The 17,301-nt window shown below is 33.2% G+C and overlaps 2 protein-coding genes across 2 annotated transcripts; one reads left to right on the forward strand and one right to left on the reverse strand.

Moving 5' to 3' along the window:
* The first annotated feature begins 4,699 nt into the window (after positions 1–4,699).
* On the forward strand, positions 4,700–10,089 carry LOC140887735 (protein INCREASED PETAL GROWTH ANISOTROPY 1-like). The gene is made up of 6 exons (XM_073295176.1): positions 4,700–6,228; positions 6,959–7,090; positions 7,174–7,355; positions 7,481–7,592; positions 9,417–9,560; positions 9,641–10,089. Exons 1-6 carry the CDS (start codon positions 4,927–4,929, stop codon positions 9,773–9,775), a joined length of 2,007 nt encoding a protein of 668 aa, XP_073151277.1. The 5' UTR covers positions 4,700–4,926; the 3' UTR covers positions 9,776–10,089.
* Positions 10,090–10,225: 136 nt separating this feature from the next.
* LOC140887736 (protein trichome birefringence-like 38) lies at positions 10,226–15,818 on the reverse strand. Its single transcript, XM_073295177.1, has 5 exons — positions 15,300–15,818; positions 14,994–15,165; positions 11,228–11,403; positions 10,854–11,012; positions 10,226–10,753 (listed from the first exon to the last, which is right to left on the reverse strand). Exons 1-5 carry the CDS (start codon positions 15,602–15,604, stop codon positions 10,492–10,494), a joined length of 1,074 nt encoding a protein of 357 aa, XP_073151278.1. The 5' UTR covers positions 15,605–15,818; the 3' UTR covers positions 10,226–10,491.
* Positions 15,819–17,301: the final 1,483 nt, after the last annotated feature.

Consider the following 17,301-nt stretch of genomic DNA (forward strand, 5'->3'; position numbering starts at 1 on the left):
TCTCACACAAATGACAAACCTCTTCACATATATGATATATAATAATATGACCATTTGCATTAATTTTAATTATTAACTATTTAAACTATATTTTAAAACTAATAATCAAATACCTTATGACATTACATGATATTCGGCGTAAAACAATATTTCACAAAAACACTTTTAATTAGAAAAGAACGACAAACACAAATAAATTAATTTTAAGAGAGAAGAAGTACTGACACGAAACTGAACGCAAATAAAAGTTTGCTAATAGAGATTCATTTCCTTTCAAAAAATAACCGAGCATAATAAATAACATTTGAAAATATTTTTTGAGTATGATTATTAGCGTGGGACTATGTACTGAGTGGACCGTTTAACCACCTCAATTAATCCATTTTTTACTTGTTTTTGTTTTAGGTAAATTTTAAATCTCATCTTATATAAATATAATTGTAGTTCTTTGTGTTGTTCAAATATTTCGATTTTTTTTCCATGTGACGCTTATATTATATGATGTATATATGACATTGACATTGTGCTCGTGATATATATTTAGTATCACATCGATGAAAATAACTAAATTTACAAAAGATTAATGAAAAACACAGTACTAGTAAGACTAATTTTTCGATCCATGTATGCAACTTACCCTATGCAGGTAAATATAATTATACGGGTGCAGTTCACGGGTCACCAGCGGATGGAGGAAAGGCATTAGTTTGGTGTGTAAGAATAAATGTTGATGTTATATATATGTGTGATCACATGTGAATGTGTGGCACAAAATTAAAAAAAAAGTCATTCCTGTGCTGTAAACTCATGGGGAATTCCATTTTTCATTTTATTCACATTAGCTTCAATGTCACATTCCTTTCATGTCATTCACACATATATCCCTTTACATTATCTCCTTATTTTGTTTTTCTCGGACACTTTTTCCCCAACGAAAAAATGAAATAGATTTTAGGGTTTTTTTTTTAAAAAAGAAGATATTCAAGATTAATGTTATTGAATTAATAGATTTATTACGAATCGGTGGATATTTGAAATTAATAATTGCTTGTTTGTTTCTCATGGCCCAAATGGCGTCCAATTAAATCTATTTGGTAGGATATTGTTGGATTTCATTTCAACGACGCAAAAATATTGAGACCCCGAGTGGTATATATTTTTGAAATATGAGAGGGTCATGATCCCACTTATTTAATTCAGAAATTAAGATGTCTCAACTAGCAAATCTAGTGAGTAGAAAGTTAAATTATATATTCCAGTCAACTACTCAGTCCACTCGCAGGGCAATGTGAGTTTTAATATTTAAATATTTAATTGGAGTCTCGTAGCCATATCTATTGTGGGGTCTCTATAATATTTTCGTATACCAATATTAATTTACATACGAATTCACCGTATTTGAGTTTTTTTTTTTTTTTTTTTTTTTTTTTTTTTGTATATTTGGTTCGAGCACTAAAGAATATATATTTTATGTTACATGAATAATTTTTTATTTCTCCCGACATACCATTAAGTACTAATCCAAATTGATGGTTCACGGTTGGGTTGTTCCGGAGTCGGCGCCTTACAATCTGGTAATTGATTTCGCATCAAACCCAATTTTTTTTTTAAAAGGTAATTGATTTCGCATCAAACCAAATTTGTTATTCTAATTGAATCGATTGGTTTTTAGAAATTTGATTTCCAACCAGATTCAGATATTATTTACAAGAGCTTATTTATGTTCGTGTTTGAGATCGATTTCAAAAAAATCTTATGAATTTTTCTATCATAAAATTTTCAATGTTTTGTGAAAGAAAAACTAATAAATATTTTTTAAAAAACATTTTCAAACAATAATTTAATTATTTGAAATGTTTTTAAGCTTTTAGTCAATAAAATGTTTAAAATTGTATAACAGAAACGATAAAACATTTAAAATAAACTTTTGTAAACCCTGCCTTAATTTATATGAAAATCGCTTTAGGTTTGATCTTGACCAGTTTATATTATTGATTTATGATCATCACATTGTAATAATTATATGACGAGAAAGTAGTTTGTTAAATTAATTTTTTGGATTATGTAAATAATTAAATATTATTTTGACGTATTACTTTATCTAGAAAATATGGTAAACCGGCCAATATAAATGATTCAAAAGTAATAAAATAAAAACGTAAGTATGAAGAAGGAGAAGAAATCACACTAATCAATCATTATCAATTTACATCAATAAATAGTGTCAAAAAAAAAATTACATCAATACATCTATAATTTAACAATTAATATCTAGATTTAAATATTAAAAATCATATTAATTATAATCAATTTTATATGCTCCTTTTACATATCGAAATTCATATCTAAAAACTGAAATACATATTGATCTATACTTCAAAACGTGATATTAAATCTACGTAGTTCACAAATAATATTGAACTTAAATAAAGAATTAATATAAAATCAGATCGTGTGAATTTTGTTACATAAGTATGTACTAGCTACTTCTTGCACGCAATGCGTGCTAAATAATTTATTTTTATAATAAAATTATATTTCAATTAAAATGATTGTATTATATATTAAATAAAAAAATAGATAAAAGAAAAGAAATAGTTAAATTAAAAAAATTAAATCATAATGATGGGAAAAAAAATTGAAATAATGGAGGGAACCGTTTTTTTTAAAATTTTTAATTGTTAATTTATTGGCCCATACCAAGAGACCATAAGACCTTCTAACTTAATATATACTAGTACCCGGGTGCACGCGTTGCGTGCCTTCTATTGTTTTTTTTGAACTAAAAATAATAAAACATAAACATAAACATAATAATAATAATAATAATAATAATAATAATAATAATAATAATAATAATAATAATAATAAAAATAAATAGTGAAATAAAAAATGAAATTTTTGTAAATAAATATTCATAAAAGACAAAAAAAATATAATAAAAATGGTATTTTCGTAATTACATAACCATTCAAAGGTTAAATCATGAGGACGATCATACCAAGAGAACATTAAGGTGCTCTTGTTTTATATATATATATATATATATATATATATATATATAATATTAATCGTACTTGCAGACGCGATACGTTTGTGATTAAAATATGAATATTATTTATCGTATGCATATATTATATTTTGTTTTAAATAAATTTAAAGTTGATAATAAAATGAAAGCACAACATTTTAATGTAAAATATAGCATATATAACTAATTATATGTGAACTAATTCTCGCGAGCTATGTTTAAATCAAACCAATTTGATCCATCCGAATTAAATTTTGAGCCATATTCTTAAAAATTAATAAGAAAAAAGGAAACCTTAGGTAGACTCGTTCCTTTTTAATGCTAATGTAGCATTCCGTTTGTTTATGAACTTACTTATATTCTACACTCTACAGCATATCAATTTTAATTTGTTGCCATTTATATTTATTCATTTTCCGTCTTCGTGATTTAAATAAATAAAATAATAAATATTATATGATGGAAATGATTAGTTACTGGTCACATTCGTTTAGCTTAGCTGCTTATATTTGAAAGTGATATATCAGCCATGAAATTTAATAGAACAGGAACTCCATCCCCCCCCCCCCCCCCCCCCCCCCCCACCTAAAAATTGAAGCATATTCTAACCATAAAAACAAAATAAAATAAAATTTCATGGTTAATTTTCATTATTTTTTAATTTGTGCATAAAAAAGTTGGTGAATTTTTGCTCACTTCTCAAGCATTTCGTATTATAGGTAAATAACATCTTTCACATTTTCAACTTTTTACGATGATCTGATCTAAATTATCAAAATAGTTGAAATCAATATAATAAATCATGATAAAATAAGGTTCAAAATGAATTTATGAGAATATATTTTATAACAAAAGCCACACAACTGAGATTCGAACTCAAATTAAACCTCTTGAATATTGGAGTCTCACACTTATCATTAAATCAAAGAATCCGAACAAAAGTGTAATCGAAAAACACAAAGAAATTGGGTTCATTGCCTAATTTGTCCCACATCTCTGATTGAAAATGATCATGAATGAATGTACAAAATTAGCAAAATATTAACATTTTCTCGTTTGCCATTAATTAGACGCTCTCACACTACCCTCAATAAATTCCAACAATTTCTAGTATCTCCAACTGTTCTGAGTAAATTTCATAACATATCAAATTAATGAATCGTAAAAAAAAAAAAAATCCCTACTTAAAATTCACATAAAAACATATGGGATATCCAATCCAAAATAATTTCAAACAATCTGCCCTCCTCAATTTCCAAAAGGAAAAAGTTATGTAGAATAAATCAAAGATCTTTGCCTTGAGTATTAAGCGACCGTTAGAATGAGACTTTAGACTTTTTAATTTCATTGCATGAGAATGATTTTGTCAAGAAATTGAATTTCAAAATAGTTGATGCAAAACGATTTGCTAATAACATGCAAAACTTCATTTCAAATGTTTTGATTCATCCATCACTTATTTAAGTCTTCGAGAGTTGTATATATATATATATACATACTTTTTCTTAAGTTAACTTTTGGATTAGAGGGAGATTCAAGTTTAACATAATATCAAAACCCAATTTATTTAGCTAGAAAAAACATGTAAAAATAAAAATAAAAATAAAAAATAGCTTAGGTTATGAAATTGTCCCTTTATTTTATATTTATATACGAAAGTGGATCCTCGATATGAGAGCCTACAAATGCTCACGAAAAACACACACGGCCTATAATCTATATACTCGACTCCGAACCCAGACCCTTCTAGCTCTCTGTATAAACAGTATATTGAGAAGGTGCAAGAGAGAGCTAGCGACCCATGTTCCTTTTGCATCCTGTTTTGGGAACGATAAACAGTCAAAAAGTTTGGTGAACGATTAGGAGAGCTCAAGAGTTTTCTTGAAATCTCTACAATGGTTGCTGGGAAAGTGAAAGTGGCGATGGGTTTGCCACCAAATTCCAAGCCAAAACCAGATTTGCCGCAAAAACCGCCATTGCTATCGCCACCTACTTCAGCTCATAACAAGCAGCAATCGCAGAAAGGGTCGGTGCCGGGCGGCGCAGGGTTCTCACGCTCTTTCGGTGTTTACTTCCCACGCGCCTCCGCGCAAGTCCAACCCCGACCGCCTGATGTTGAGGAGCTCCTCCGTGCCATCGAAGAATTGCGAGAGAAAGAGTCCCGTTTGAGGACAGAGCTATTGGAGAAGAAACTGCTCAAGGAGTCCGTGGCCATTGTTCCGGTTCTCGAGAACGAGATTTCGAGTAAGGATTTGGAAATCGGACGGTCGAAAGCGAAGATCGAATGCTTGGAATCGGAAAACGAGAGGCTTAGAGACGAGAATGAGTTTTTACACATGGAGCTGGCGAAACAGAATCACAAGTACACTGAAAAAATCAAATGCATGCAGGCTGAATTAGCAGATATAAAGGTAGCTGTTGCGGAGAGCCAACGAGAGCAAGAGGAGGCTTCTTCTTCTTCGTCGACCCCTCCGAAACTCATTGATGTAACAAATAATTACAAGTCGTGTGTAATCTTGAAGTCATTGAGAAAATACACCACACAAAATCATATCTTGGGCAATTTTTTCGACAGTGGAATGAGTATGCATGCCAACATTGAGACTGAAATTGTGAAGAAAGATGAATTTGTAGGTGTGGCAGAGGAGAGCACGGAAAGGCCCAGACATTCTTGGTGCAACTCCGAGGAAATCCCTGAGACTTCGGACGGATTAATAGGTTCAAGATCTCGTGCCCCGCGTGTTCCCAAGCCGCCTCCGAGGCCATCCGCAGCGCTTCTGTCTTCGCTGTCTTCAACATCCACCTCAGCGATATCGCCGTCTGTGTTTTCCCCTTCTCGCAGTTCTTTATCTGATTCAGCGGAACGGGCATTTCCGGAGATTTCCTACATTCCTCCTCCACCACCGCCTCCTCCTCCACCAATGAAAATGAAAGCTCCTCCTGCACCTCCTCCTCCCCCGCTTCGTCACAAAACTGTGCCACCACCACCTCCACCTCCGCCTGCCAGGGGTCTGAAGAAGGTACCCGAGAAGGTGAGGCGAATCCCAGAGGTCGTGGAGTTTTACCACTCGCTGATGCGGAGGGAATCGAACACACGGCGGGATGCTGGCGGCGGTCCCGCTGATGGGTTGGCGGCGGGGGCTACGACCAAGGATATGATAGGAGAGATTGAGAACCGGTCTGCCCATTTGCTTGCTGTAAGTTTCCTTCTTTTTCCATTTTTGGTCGTGGTTTCAGTGCTTATTTACGGATGTTGCCACTGACTGATGCCATCCTGTCGCATGAATTGTACTGGTTCTCGTGTCTTTTTTCTGGTACCCTCCATGCCCTTTTTCTTTGGAATTTTTATTTTTATTTATATGTTTCTTACAAGATAAGACAGGGTCTGGATTCGTAATCCAAATTGGAAACGCAGAAAGTTGGAAATTGAATGAAACCATGTGGGCATTTATGTCATTTAATGTTACCCGTCGCTTGTGCTACTTTTGCCTGGCTAATTTAATTCCGTGCATACCTTTTTGGTTAGCCACATAACTGTTCATAAAGTTTGAGTGAACATAGTCATGTTGCCCCAGGTTCAGTGTTAGAGCTCCGTTTGTTCAAGCGTCAGCCAGTGCAAATTTTAACTGAGATTGACTAAAATGTAAAGGTATGAGTGTATTCGAGTTACTCGAATCAAGCTTGAGTCAAAATTTGAGTGAGCCCTTCCCGTAGTAGTGGTGTTGCCTTTGTAACGTTTGGATATGAAAATAGTCTCAAGTTGTGGTGAAAAGTTATGTTTGATTTTTTCAAGAGTTGAATTCTATAATTATACCCTTTTATAGCTGTGACCCAATTGTTGGACCACATAGTCTAATGTGGATTCTATACTGGGATAGGAATTTGATCTGTTAATGATTTCCCTGTTCTGGATTTTCTTGATTACAGATTAAGAGGGATGTAGAAACCCAAGGAGATTTCATTAGGTTCTTAATCAAAGAAGTTGAATGTGCAGCATTTGCTGACATCGAAGATGTGGTGCCATTCGTTAAATGGCTCGACGATGAACTCTCTTATCTGGTAACCCCAAGAATTTTTGTTTTACGTTCAATGTATTCTAGTTTTCGGTACATTATTGTGAAATGAATTCGAGAGTTTTACAGGTCGATGAAAGGGCGGTTTTGAAGCACTTTGATTGGCCTGAACAGAAGGCTGATGCTCTGAGAGAAGCGGCTTTTGGTTATTGTGATTTAAAGAAGATAGAATCTGAAGCCTCGACTTTTCATGATGCTCCTAGACAGCCTTGCTTTCACGCTCTCAAGAAAATGCAGTCCTTGTTTGATAAGTATGAAGCTTTTACAAAGATTTGATTTTTTCTAATCACATTTTCAAATGAAAATTTATGTTTTTCGATCTTCTAAGTTCGTTTTCCCCTTAATTATAATACTTTTTTTGGTCCTTTTGGAGAAGATTGGAGCATGGTGTTTATAATCTCTCAAGAGTGAGGGAATCTGCCACCAAGCGATACAAAGTGTTTCAAATTCCAGTAAATTGGATGCTGGATACAGGTTTCGTACTTCAGGTATCTTCTTTTCATCAATTACATTCTCTTTTCGCATAATTCCCCAAACTTTCCTATTTTAAGAGAAGCCGAAAACTTTCACTTACGTGATACCCGAACACTCAAAGGAGACTTGGGCTTTCATGTGATTCCAAATCCCTAGCTTCGACTGAAGTGAAAATTTGATCATTTTTTATTTTCTAAAATTTGTGCAATAGATGGATACACATACCATAATTTTCTTCTGTTTTATTCTTTTGGTGTCATTGACTCATGTGGATGTTTCTAGTTATGCTTGCTGTTGCACATGCACCATGTTTGGTCCCCATGGTCAACATGTGAGGCAAGTCTTCCACTTATCCAATGGTCTAGATGCCTGGGAGCAAATAAGAGAGGCACCCATTTGACCAGCCACTGCACAAAACGCATCTCCCTTCGCCTATCTTAAATGAAAATTACCATGCATGATCTTAGCACGACTTGCTGAAGAAACCTTCTACGTTTTCATATTATACTATATTACCTTTGTTCACTGAGCCACAAATTAGTTACATTTTGTTTCTACAATTATTGAAAAACAGCTGTTACATCGTTCTAGCGACTCATTCGAACTGACAAAAAGCTTGTGGTGTATTCATGAGTCTTCTAAGTACACGGTAGCATTTAGTATCATTAAATCACCCTCTTTAGCATGGAAAGCTGGCTTTTGTTAGTTATGACGACGCTGACATTTCTCTAATTTTTCTCATCATTGACGCTGATTAGTTTTGATATTTACTCATCTGCCCTCAATTGAGGGGAATCATGGAAAGAGATGCTGCAACACTTGTTATAGAATTCCAATATTTTCATCGGGTCCGAGTAGAGACCAAAGATCTTGAGCGACCAAAAATAGTGAACAATATATTAATTATGAAGTTTTATTATGATACCCGAGGCAAAAATAAATTCCATTGCACCATCCTCCTAGTGTCATACTATAATATTACTAGTAGTTAACTACAAGACAAAAGTAAGAGAAGAATCTGCCTCATTTTGCAATGCCCATTTCTTGGGCTCGCACATGTGAAGTTTCAGATTTCTAAAAGTGTATTGGTGTGCGTTAGCTTTACATTTTTTTAATGTTCTAGGAAACCCATCAAGAATATTTTTTATTCTTGGAATTGACTTTTCCCTCCCATCCATGATTTTTTTTTGTCAATTTGTCTACAATTTCTTAGATGCCAAGATAGACATCAATATTTATTGGCGACGTGTGATTAGAAGCATTTAATGTAAGATTTATAGATTCTAGCTCGTATGTATTTTATTTGTTTCCTTGGAAAATCAATATACGGACAAAATGGTGCCCCCACAGAAGGATGTGTAATCGCGTTTTAGCTGAATTTGCGATTCTCATGAGTATTATATGGTGATCTTGGTCTTCTTTTGAACCTATTTGAAAAGCTCGTGGCATGACAAATATTGCGAAGACAGTTACGTTACTAGACGTGATAAAACTCGTGACATAAAGTCTCTTCGCTGTAACGAACTTATCCTCTTTTTTGTGTTCTTTCTCTGATCCGGGTGGAAGTTTTCCACGTAAATTTTATGTGCGCTGTGTTTGTCTCCTAAAACATATCACCGATTTCATGCGTTTTGAGTAACAGTTTGTGTCTGCGAAACGAAGCAAGAAATTGAAATGGGCAAATGGGGGAAATTCGGCTACGTGAAAGTAACCTTAAATTTGCCATTTCCCGAGCTTATTTTAGAAAGTCTGGTGCAAAGCTTATTAGGAACTGGGGTTACATAAACCAAAGGACTTGTATTTATAGTTCTATGACCTGTAACCGTTGTACATTGTAGATCAAACTGTCATCGGTGAAATTGGCCATGAAGTACATGAAGAGAGTACTAGCTGAGATTGAATTAGTAGGTGGTGGTGGTGGCAGTCCTGAAGAAGAAGAGCTAATCGTTCAAGGCGTCAAATTTGCATTTCGAGTACACCAGGTGATTATATTTCGCAATCTTTTGGACCTGCATCGTCGTTTTGTTAATGCTAGTTCTGATTTTTCCCTTCTATAACCTAGTTTGCGGGTGGGTTTGACGTGGAAACCATGAGATCTTTTCAAGAATTGAGGGATAAAGCTCGATCATGCAACATCCAGTGCCATAATCAAAATCAGCCGAAACTTGTTTGCAGGTCTTCCTCTACTGCATTGTAATCTGGAGCAATCTCCTTCAGATATGCTATGTGGCTACCTGGTTTTTGAAAGAAATCGAAATATTTTTCTAAAATCAAAGTATTGACTTAAATATGATTGATAATGGATTCAGAACTTCTTTTTACCTGTTTGAGAGAACATTTATATGCGTAAAATTCGAAACACATATATGTATTGGGTTTGTACATGTCCTCTCTATTTTGGTATTGTTTGGTAGCTTAGAATATACATCCAACTTTGGGGTAAGTTGAGGTCGTTGGTACTGTATTGTGGCCTAAGAATATGTTGCATATAATCTCTTTGTACTTGTGATACAAATATTCTTATAAATTAAAGATTTATTTTTTTGTGATCTTGTAGTTAAGGCACAGGCTAATCAAATCAAATACCGTTCCTATTTCTTCCTACATTTGATCAAATTCAAACTTTTTTGGCTGTCTTGAAACTTGAAAATGACCGTCTTGAATTCAGAGTTCACTTCTAACGAAGTTTGAATTCAAGCTCAATTCATTCAGTTCAAGTGAATGTATATATAAACATACTTGAGTTTGTTGTGTTCAATCAGTATGAATTTTACAAATGAAACAGGATCTCTACCTTATTTTCTCCACTCACAAAGCTAAAACAGATCTTGTTTCAAGATCATCGCCACCAATCTACATGGACTTCAAACCAAAGAAAAAATAATCAAGAAGTCGTTCCATTTTCACTTACCATCACATCACCAGAGCTGCGTATAACAACTGGTTCCAAGTATCCGGTAATCCAGGGACGCACCAATGGCTGCAGTCGATCCCGGAACGATCCCCACTGTATGCCGACGGGTGAGCATCTTTCCTCAACTGAGACAGAGTAGTAACATCCAACAGAAACACTGGTTTCGCAATCCTGCTCAGTACCCTGTAAACAACTTCAGCCTCGGGCGGCGTCCCGCCTGGATATGTTGACCCAGCCAAAGGCTGTTGAACTCTGTTACACCTGTCGATCGAATTGGATCGAGATTTTGGTGAACACTGTGTCTGATGCATGTATGTCGAGGAAGATGATGAACTGGATGCAGTATGTGAAAATTACTTACTGAAAGTGGGTGGGAGAAACGCCCTGGAAGAAAACTTTGGTCTTGCCGGGATCGACGTTTTGGTCGATCCATCGAGCCCATGTGGTTAGCCCTTTGTAAAATGCAACCAGGCGGTTCATGTCTCTGGATATGGTGCTACCATCTTGTACATAGTCCCATCTGCAATAGACCAACCAAAAAAAAAAAGCAAGGTTTTACATCGTAAGTATATTCATTTGATCAGGTCAAGTCTGATCGAGCTGCTCACAAGTAACTTGGCTAGATTGTACTACACATCTATGATAAATGTTTATGTCAATTGTGATCCAAATTGTGATCCACCCATTGGCTTTGAAAGAAATAAATTTTAAGGAGAAAGAGGAGTAAAATCATACGGTTGCTCTCTCCCTGTATGAGTCCACCAATGCCATGAATTGAATATGAGCACGTCCATGCCTTTCCATGCATCACCTTGTTCAATGGAGTCCAACTTCAATACTCTCCCAATACTCTCTCTTTTTATATCTACCAAGTATGTTGACCGAAAAAGAAATATCGTTACTCCATATTCCTGCAAATGAATTAATGTTTTATTTTTTTATTTATTAACTACTTATTCGATGATAAATAAACGTTGGCTAAACTATCTTACGAGTCAAATTTGTGAGACATATATCCCACCAATGAAATGTGTTATTTTTTTATGTCGAAAGTATACTTTTACATATATCCCACCAATGAAATGTGTTATTTTTTTATGTCGAAAGTATTACTTTTTATAGTGGATGTGAACTTGATCTATCAATTTCACAAAATTTAGATATGTGAGATCTTATGGCTAAATAATTACTCTTACCCTAGCTATTATGTGTTCACGACTCACGAGTTTTTGTAAGTTGATAACCAATGCACAAATATTGTTATTTCACGACACTCAAAATCTATGAGACAAACCGCTAAGAGATCGCTTGCTTTAGTTAACACTACATTCATTTTAATTTTGAATTAAAGCATTAATTCTCAATCTTAGAAGTATGAAATTATTTATAAAATTCAAATCTAAGAGATTATTTCTTAAAAATTCGGGGATACAAAAGAATTAGAGAAAGAAAAAAATTGGGTTATGATTGATAACTATATAGGAGTAGGACAACTCTAAAAAAAAATATAGGAGTAGGACAGAATAATCTATATAGGGTGGATTTATATGATTGAAAGGTTATCACTTATCAAACTATTAGTAAATAGACAAAAATAGACACTATTTAGTTTTCTAATGACCATTGAACATGATATTATTAACCATTTAATTTTTTTTAGGACGATTGAACTTACTGCCACTATTATTTAGGTAGTGTTTGAGAAAACTTTTAAAAAACACTTATCAGCTTTTTTTTAACAAAATTTCAAAATTTTGTGAAGAAAAAACTGAGTTTGAAGGAAAAATTGAGAAATACTTCCTAAAATCTCTCTCAAACACTACCTTAATATGCATGGATAACCTGCAACTATGTTAACCTATTAAATTACACTAAAAAAAACTTTACACGACAGATTTGCTCGAGAACAATATATATTAAGAATGGGGTTGAATAGAGACAAAATAGTATGTTGGTGTGGTACTTTTTTTAATTGCACAATGACCCCTATGTATTTTGATATTTATCATTTGACCCATTCAATTTGAATTGCAGTTGGACCCTTAATTATTTTTGATAATTATGAAATTACCCATATTTTAATATAAACTAAATTAATTAAAAAAATACTGTACAATCATATATCGCATGCGTCGGAGTACTAGTAACTAGTTATAATTAATACACTTTGTTCACTCCCTTATTAATTTCTTTTTAAAAAAAAAACGAACCGAATGGAGCGTAATCGGCCCACCAAAAGCATCGTTCTTTAATTTGTGTTCAGTTGGAGGGTACCGTCGTGGCCCATTCCACGGGCCCTGCAATCGTCAATTTTCCCATCATTATATTAACCTCACTTTTTCTTTCTTTTTTTTTTTTTTTAAATAAAAAATAAAAAAATGGTCGTTGTGATCATTATTTTCATTAAAAATTTATTTAAAGGAATAATGACCAAAAAGGCCATTAAGTTTCATTCATTAATGCAAAAAGAGATTCTTTATTAGTTTTTACACCACTCAAGTTAGATCTTTAATTTACATCAAAAGTATTATTTTTAGTTGTAGTTTTGTAGATACTAGATATGTATTGAATTAATCTATTTCACAAATATAAATATATGAGTATGTCTCATAAGTCATAATAGACCTATTTATACTTTTTATATCTTACTTTATGATACATGCTTATAATTTATAGCTTCAGAAGAATAACTTTTTGAAATTTTTTTAAAATATAAATAATATTTTTATTACTACTCTCCAATAACAAAATAATTTATATATAGACATATTTTTTTGTTTTTAAAGAATTACACATTAAGTATACCTTCTAGGATTTTTTTTTCAAAAAAACAAGATAAGGGAAAAAATGTTGATTTCTAAGTTTTAAGATTTTTTGAATAAAAAATGAAGCGTCTATTCCTTTTTTAGAGAACAAGTATCAATTACAATAATGTAATGAAATTGTCCGCACAACCGACGAGACTTGAGTATTGACCCAAGACTTGCTTATCTCGGACAAAAAAACTACTTAAATCTACCTAAATAAATTAAAAAAACTATCCACAATCAATGAAACATATAATCCTTAGTCATACCAGCAAACTCATAAATAAAAATCTAGCGGATATCTGCGGGGCAGTCGTTTATAGATTATATTATGTTATATATATACACATATAGATAAAATTTATTTTCTTTCAACAATTTGCGGTAGTTTATTATTATTTTAATTTATGTGGCACTTTTATATATTTATTATTGTCGATAGTTAAGATTAATTAGAGTGAGATCATTACAATAATAATCAGAGAGTTGAAGTAACTTATAAGTAGATAGATTTGGATTGATCCGTGAGATTTGATAAGATAAGTTATATATAGATTAATAATAACTCCTACCAAACGGAGCCTAAGTGGATAGACTCGTTGGATTGATCCGTTCCGTCATATAAAATAGGCCTGGTTGGGTTGGTAATTTTTCAATCCACCAAATGACGGGACGATCCGCTCACCTAATGATGAGTTGTGACGAGTAAGCTCTTTCCAACCCGCCAAATTACACGTAATTTCATCGGGTTGATCCGTCCTGCCATCTAAAAATAGGTGAGTTGGATTGATGTTTTTCCAAATTGTCTAAAAGGTGGGCCACCCCGTCCGCCACGCCATGGCTAAATGGGTTGCAATGGGTTGTGGGCCGGCTGACCCTACTAACCCGGTTTGACTACACCTCTAGTAACTTACAATATTTTGTTTTACAAGTTAGATGATTTCTTATTATGACATTATTACATCTTACTAAAAGCCTGTTTAACTACAGAAGTTGCAACTTTAAAAATATGTATAAATAAGTTGATCTTTTTTAAATGTTTTTTTCTTAAAAACAACAAAAACGATTTTGATCTTGGGATAAATGTTGAAAAATGTTTTTTTTTAAAAAAAATAACAATAAAAGCAAAATCTCAAAAACTAAAAAACTCCGTTTGTAATCAAACACAACACTTTTAAAAAAAGCGGTTTTTTTTTTTTTTTAAAAAAAAAAATTTATCTCCTGATTTCTCTTACCAAACGACCTCTTAATCAAAGTTGGTCTCTTGAAGTCATATTCTTTATTATATTTCATTTTAAATGAAATTAATACTTTAATAACTATAATATTTTTAAAACATTTACACAAATTAGTTCTTCATGAATTCGCCTTACTTTAGGGATGATTATGGAAAAAGACTCATCAATTTTTTTTAATATTTCTTTTTATTTTAAAATAACATGCAGATGTTTATTTTTTTAATTTTTTAAAAAATAACTTTGATCGGGACCAATATTTAAATTACCCCTTAATTAATTACTTTAGCGACTGGTATCATAAAAACAATAATGAAGTAAGTATCTACCGAGCTATTTATTTTCATTCCTGAAAAAGGAATTTTTTATTACTGCCGACACAAGTATTTAATTTCCGAAAATAAATTTATATATATTTCTAAAAAATGGTGTAAAATATGAAAATCCTTTTTCACTGACCTGAAAAGTCACAGAAGAGAGCGACTCCTGTCTGACGATTTTGAACTGAGAATTGGGAACCGATACATGAATCATACAAGCAAGAGAAATCCACTGATTCAAACTCAATGAATCCCCAACAAACATTATCTTCTTCCCACTCCATCTCTTCAACAAATCCAACCCATTGAATCTATAATATCAATCCAAGAAAAATATATTATTAAATTATATATTTTCATGTTGTTATATATATATATATATATATATATATATATATATATATATATATATATATATATATATATATTCTCTCATGCTAGTTACCTGGGCATGGTGCAGGAGTCTGGTGACCAAGAATACTTGAGGTAGAGTTTATCGGGGCGGCCATATTTGACGCAGTCGAATTCGGGGTCGATAAACGGGCAGCTGAACGGCTCAAAGAGAGGATACGAAGGGTTGGAAACCCATCTTCCCTGGAACAGATTGCAGCCTGATGCAGCGTCTGGCTTTATACTTGTGGGAATGCTGCTGAAATTATCGGGTAGCGGCTCCGAGTTCGCGCGCAGCACCAAGACTACTACATGAAAAAGGGTCTGAATAAGCAAGTTTTGGTGCCGAAAACCCACCATTAGAGGGTGTGTTTTGGTACACAAAACAGGAGGGATAATAAGTGAGTAATGCAGAAAGAGAGGTGTACACGTTCAGTGGGTGTGATTGCTAACACATTTCCTCCGATAAATAAATTATCCAACTAAGTTCTTTGAGTATTATTAATGATAATGAATGAATAAGTAGTTCATCCACGGCTGTTACTATATTGCTTTCTTGGAGAGCGTGGGGTACCCTAATAGCAACTTTATATGGGTTAGGGTGAGCTAGAATGGGACTCTAGCTAGCTAGGGGATATTTGGCTAATATATTTATCTGTATTTTTTAAACTCGAATTTATTTATTAAGAAATGAGACTTGGATCTAGCTCACTTCAAAAGCTAGTTCAAAGAGGAGGTTTGCCCTTGTCTATATAAAGGGCTCCCAGGCTATTTAGCCAACCGATGTGAGACACAAACTAAGACACCAACACATCATTTTCACGCCCAAAAATGAAACGACTGGAGTGTGAAGATATTAACGGGTGGCCAACTATGAGACGAGCGAGGCCAACTATGGGCCGTCCAACACATAACGGTAGAACCCGGACTCTGATACCATATTAAGAAAAACTATAAGACGATGATATTGGAATTTGACTTCAAATGATGTTCGATTTATCTTAATTCTATTAGAACTCTTGTAAAGTCTTATGTAGTGTTTGAGAGGGCTTTTAGAAAGTATTTCACAATTTTTTTATTAAAAATTTTGAAATTTTGTGAAATTTTTTTAAGAAAAAATTGAGAAGTGCTTTCTAAAGTTTTCCAAATGCTAGTTTAAACGAACTCGCTTAAACTCCAAACCACAATGTAATTGGATTTTATATAAGAAATAATTGCACTTTTAGCAAGTTTTTGACGTAATGAGGGAAAAGATGTGTACACCCATATATTTTCCAAATAGAAGCAAAGGAAAAACCAAAAGAAGAAGAGTACATACATACGTACGTCATAAATGTAAGTACTGGCTTTGGTTTAAATTTTTTGGGTTTTATTTATTTATATTTGCCCCGAAAGTATGGGGTGGGCACATTGTTTGTATGCGTTAGTGAAAATTATTTATTTATTTTTGTGGGCTCGAATGATTTGGAAAGCATTGGAAGCATTCAAGTTTAAACGTGGTCTGAATTCGGCTATGGGGCCTTGGGGTGCTCTGTTTTTAATATCTTTTGTTTCATTGGGAAATCCAAAATCAAAAGGTGTAACTTGAAAATGCATGCCCATGCCTCAATTCAAAAACTTTAAAATAAACACAAGAAAACAATTTGTTGAGTCAAATATATCATCTCAAAAATTGACATTCGGTCAAGAAAGACAGCTGTGATGATGCTACACCAAAATATTATTGCGATGATATTAATAATTTTAGAGATTTTATTAAGGGCCAATTATATCCACCAATAAATTAAAAATCTCAATAATGAAAGCAACTAAGACCGCTCTCATAAGTGGATCCGTGTTGCCATTTGTAGCTAGCTTTAATTAATTATTCACATCAGTAAACCGTATACGTGATGCATGTGTCCATGAAATATTAAAATAAATTCCATAGAATTTTATTAAATTATAAAACAATGTAATCGATGGTGATTTTTGATGAATTTTTTTTTGCTTTTGATAATTTTGTATGAGGAAAAGTGGATTAACTGTTATTGATCAGTTGAATGATTTGTGGATAG

The sequence above is a fragment of the Henckelia pumila genome, chromosome 3 (assembly GCF_033568475.1).
Source record: "Henckelia pumila isolate YLH828 chromosome 3, ASM3356847v2, whole genome shotgun sequence".
Taxonomy (NCBI): Eukaryota; Viridiplantae; Streptophyta; class Magnoliopsida; order Lamiales; family Gesneriaceae; genus Henckelia; species Henckelia pumila.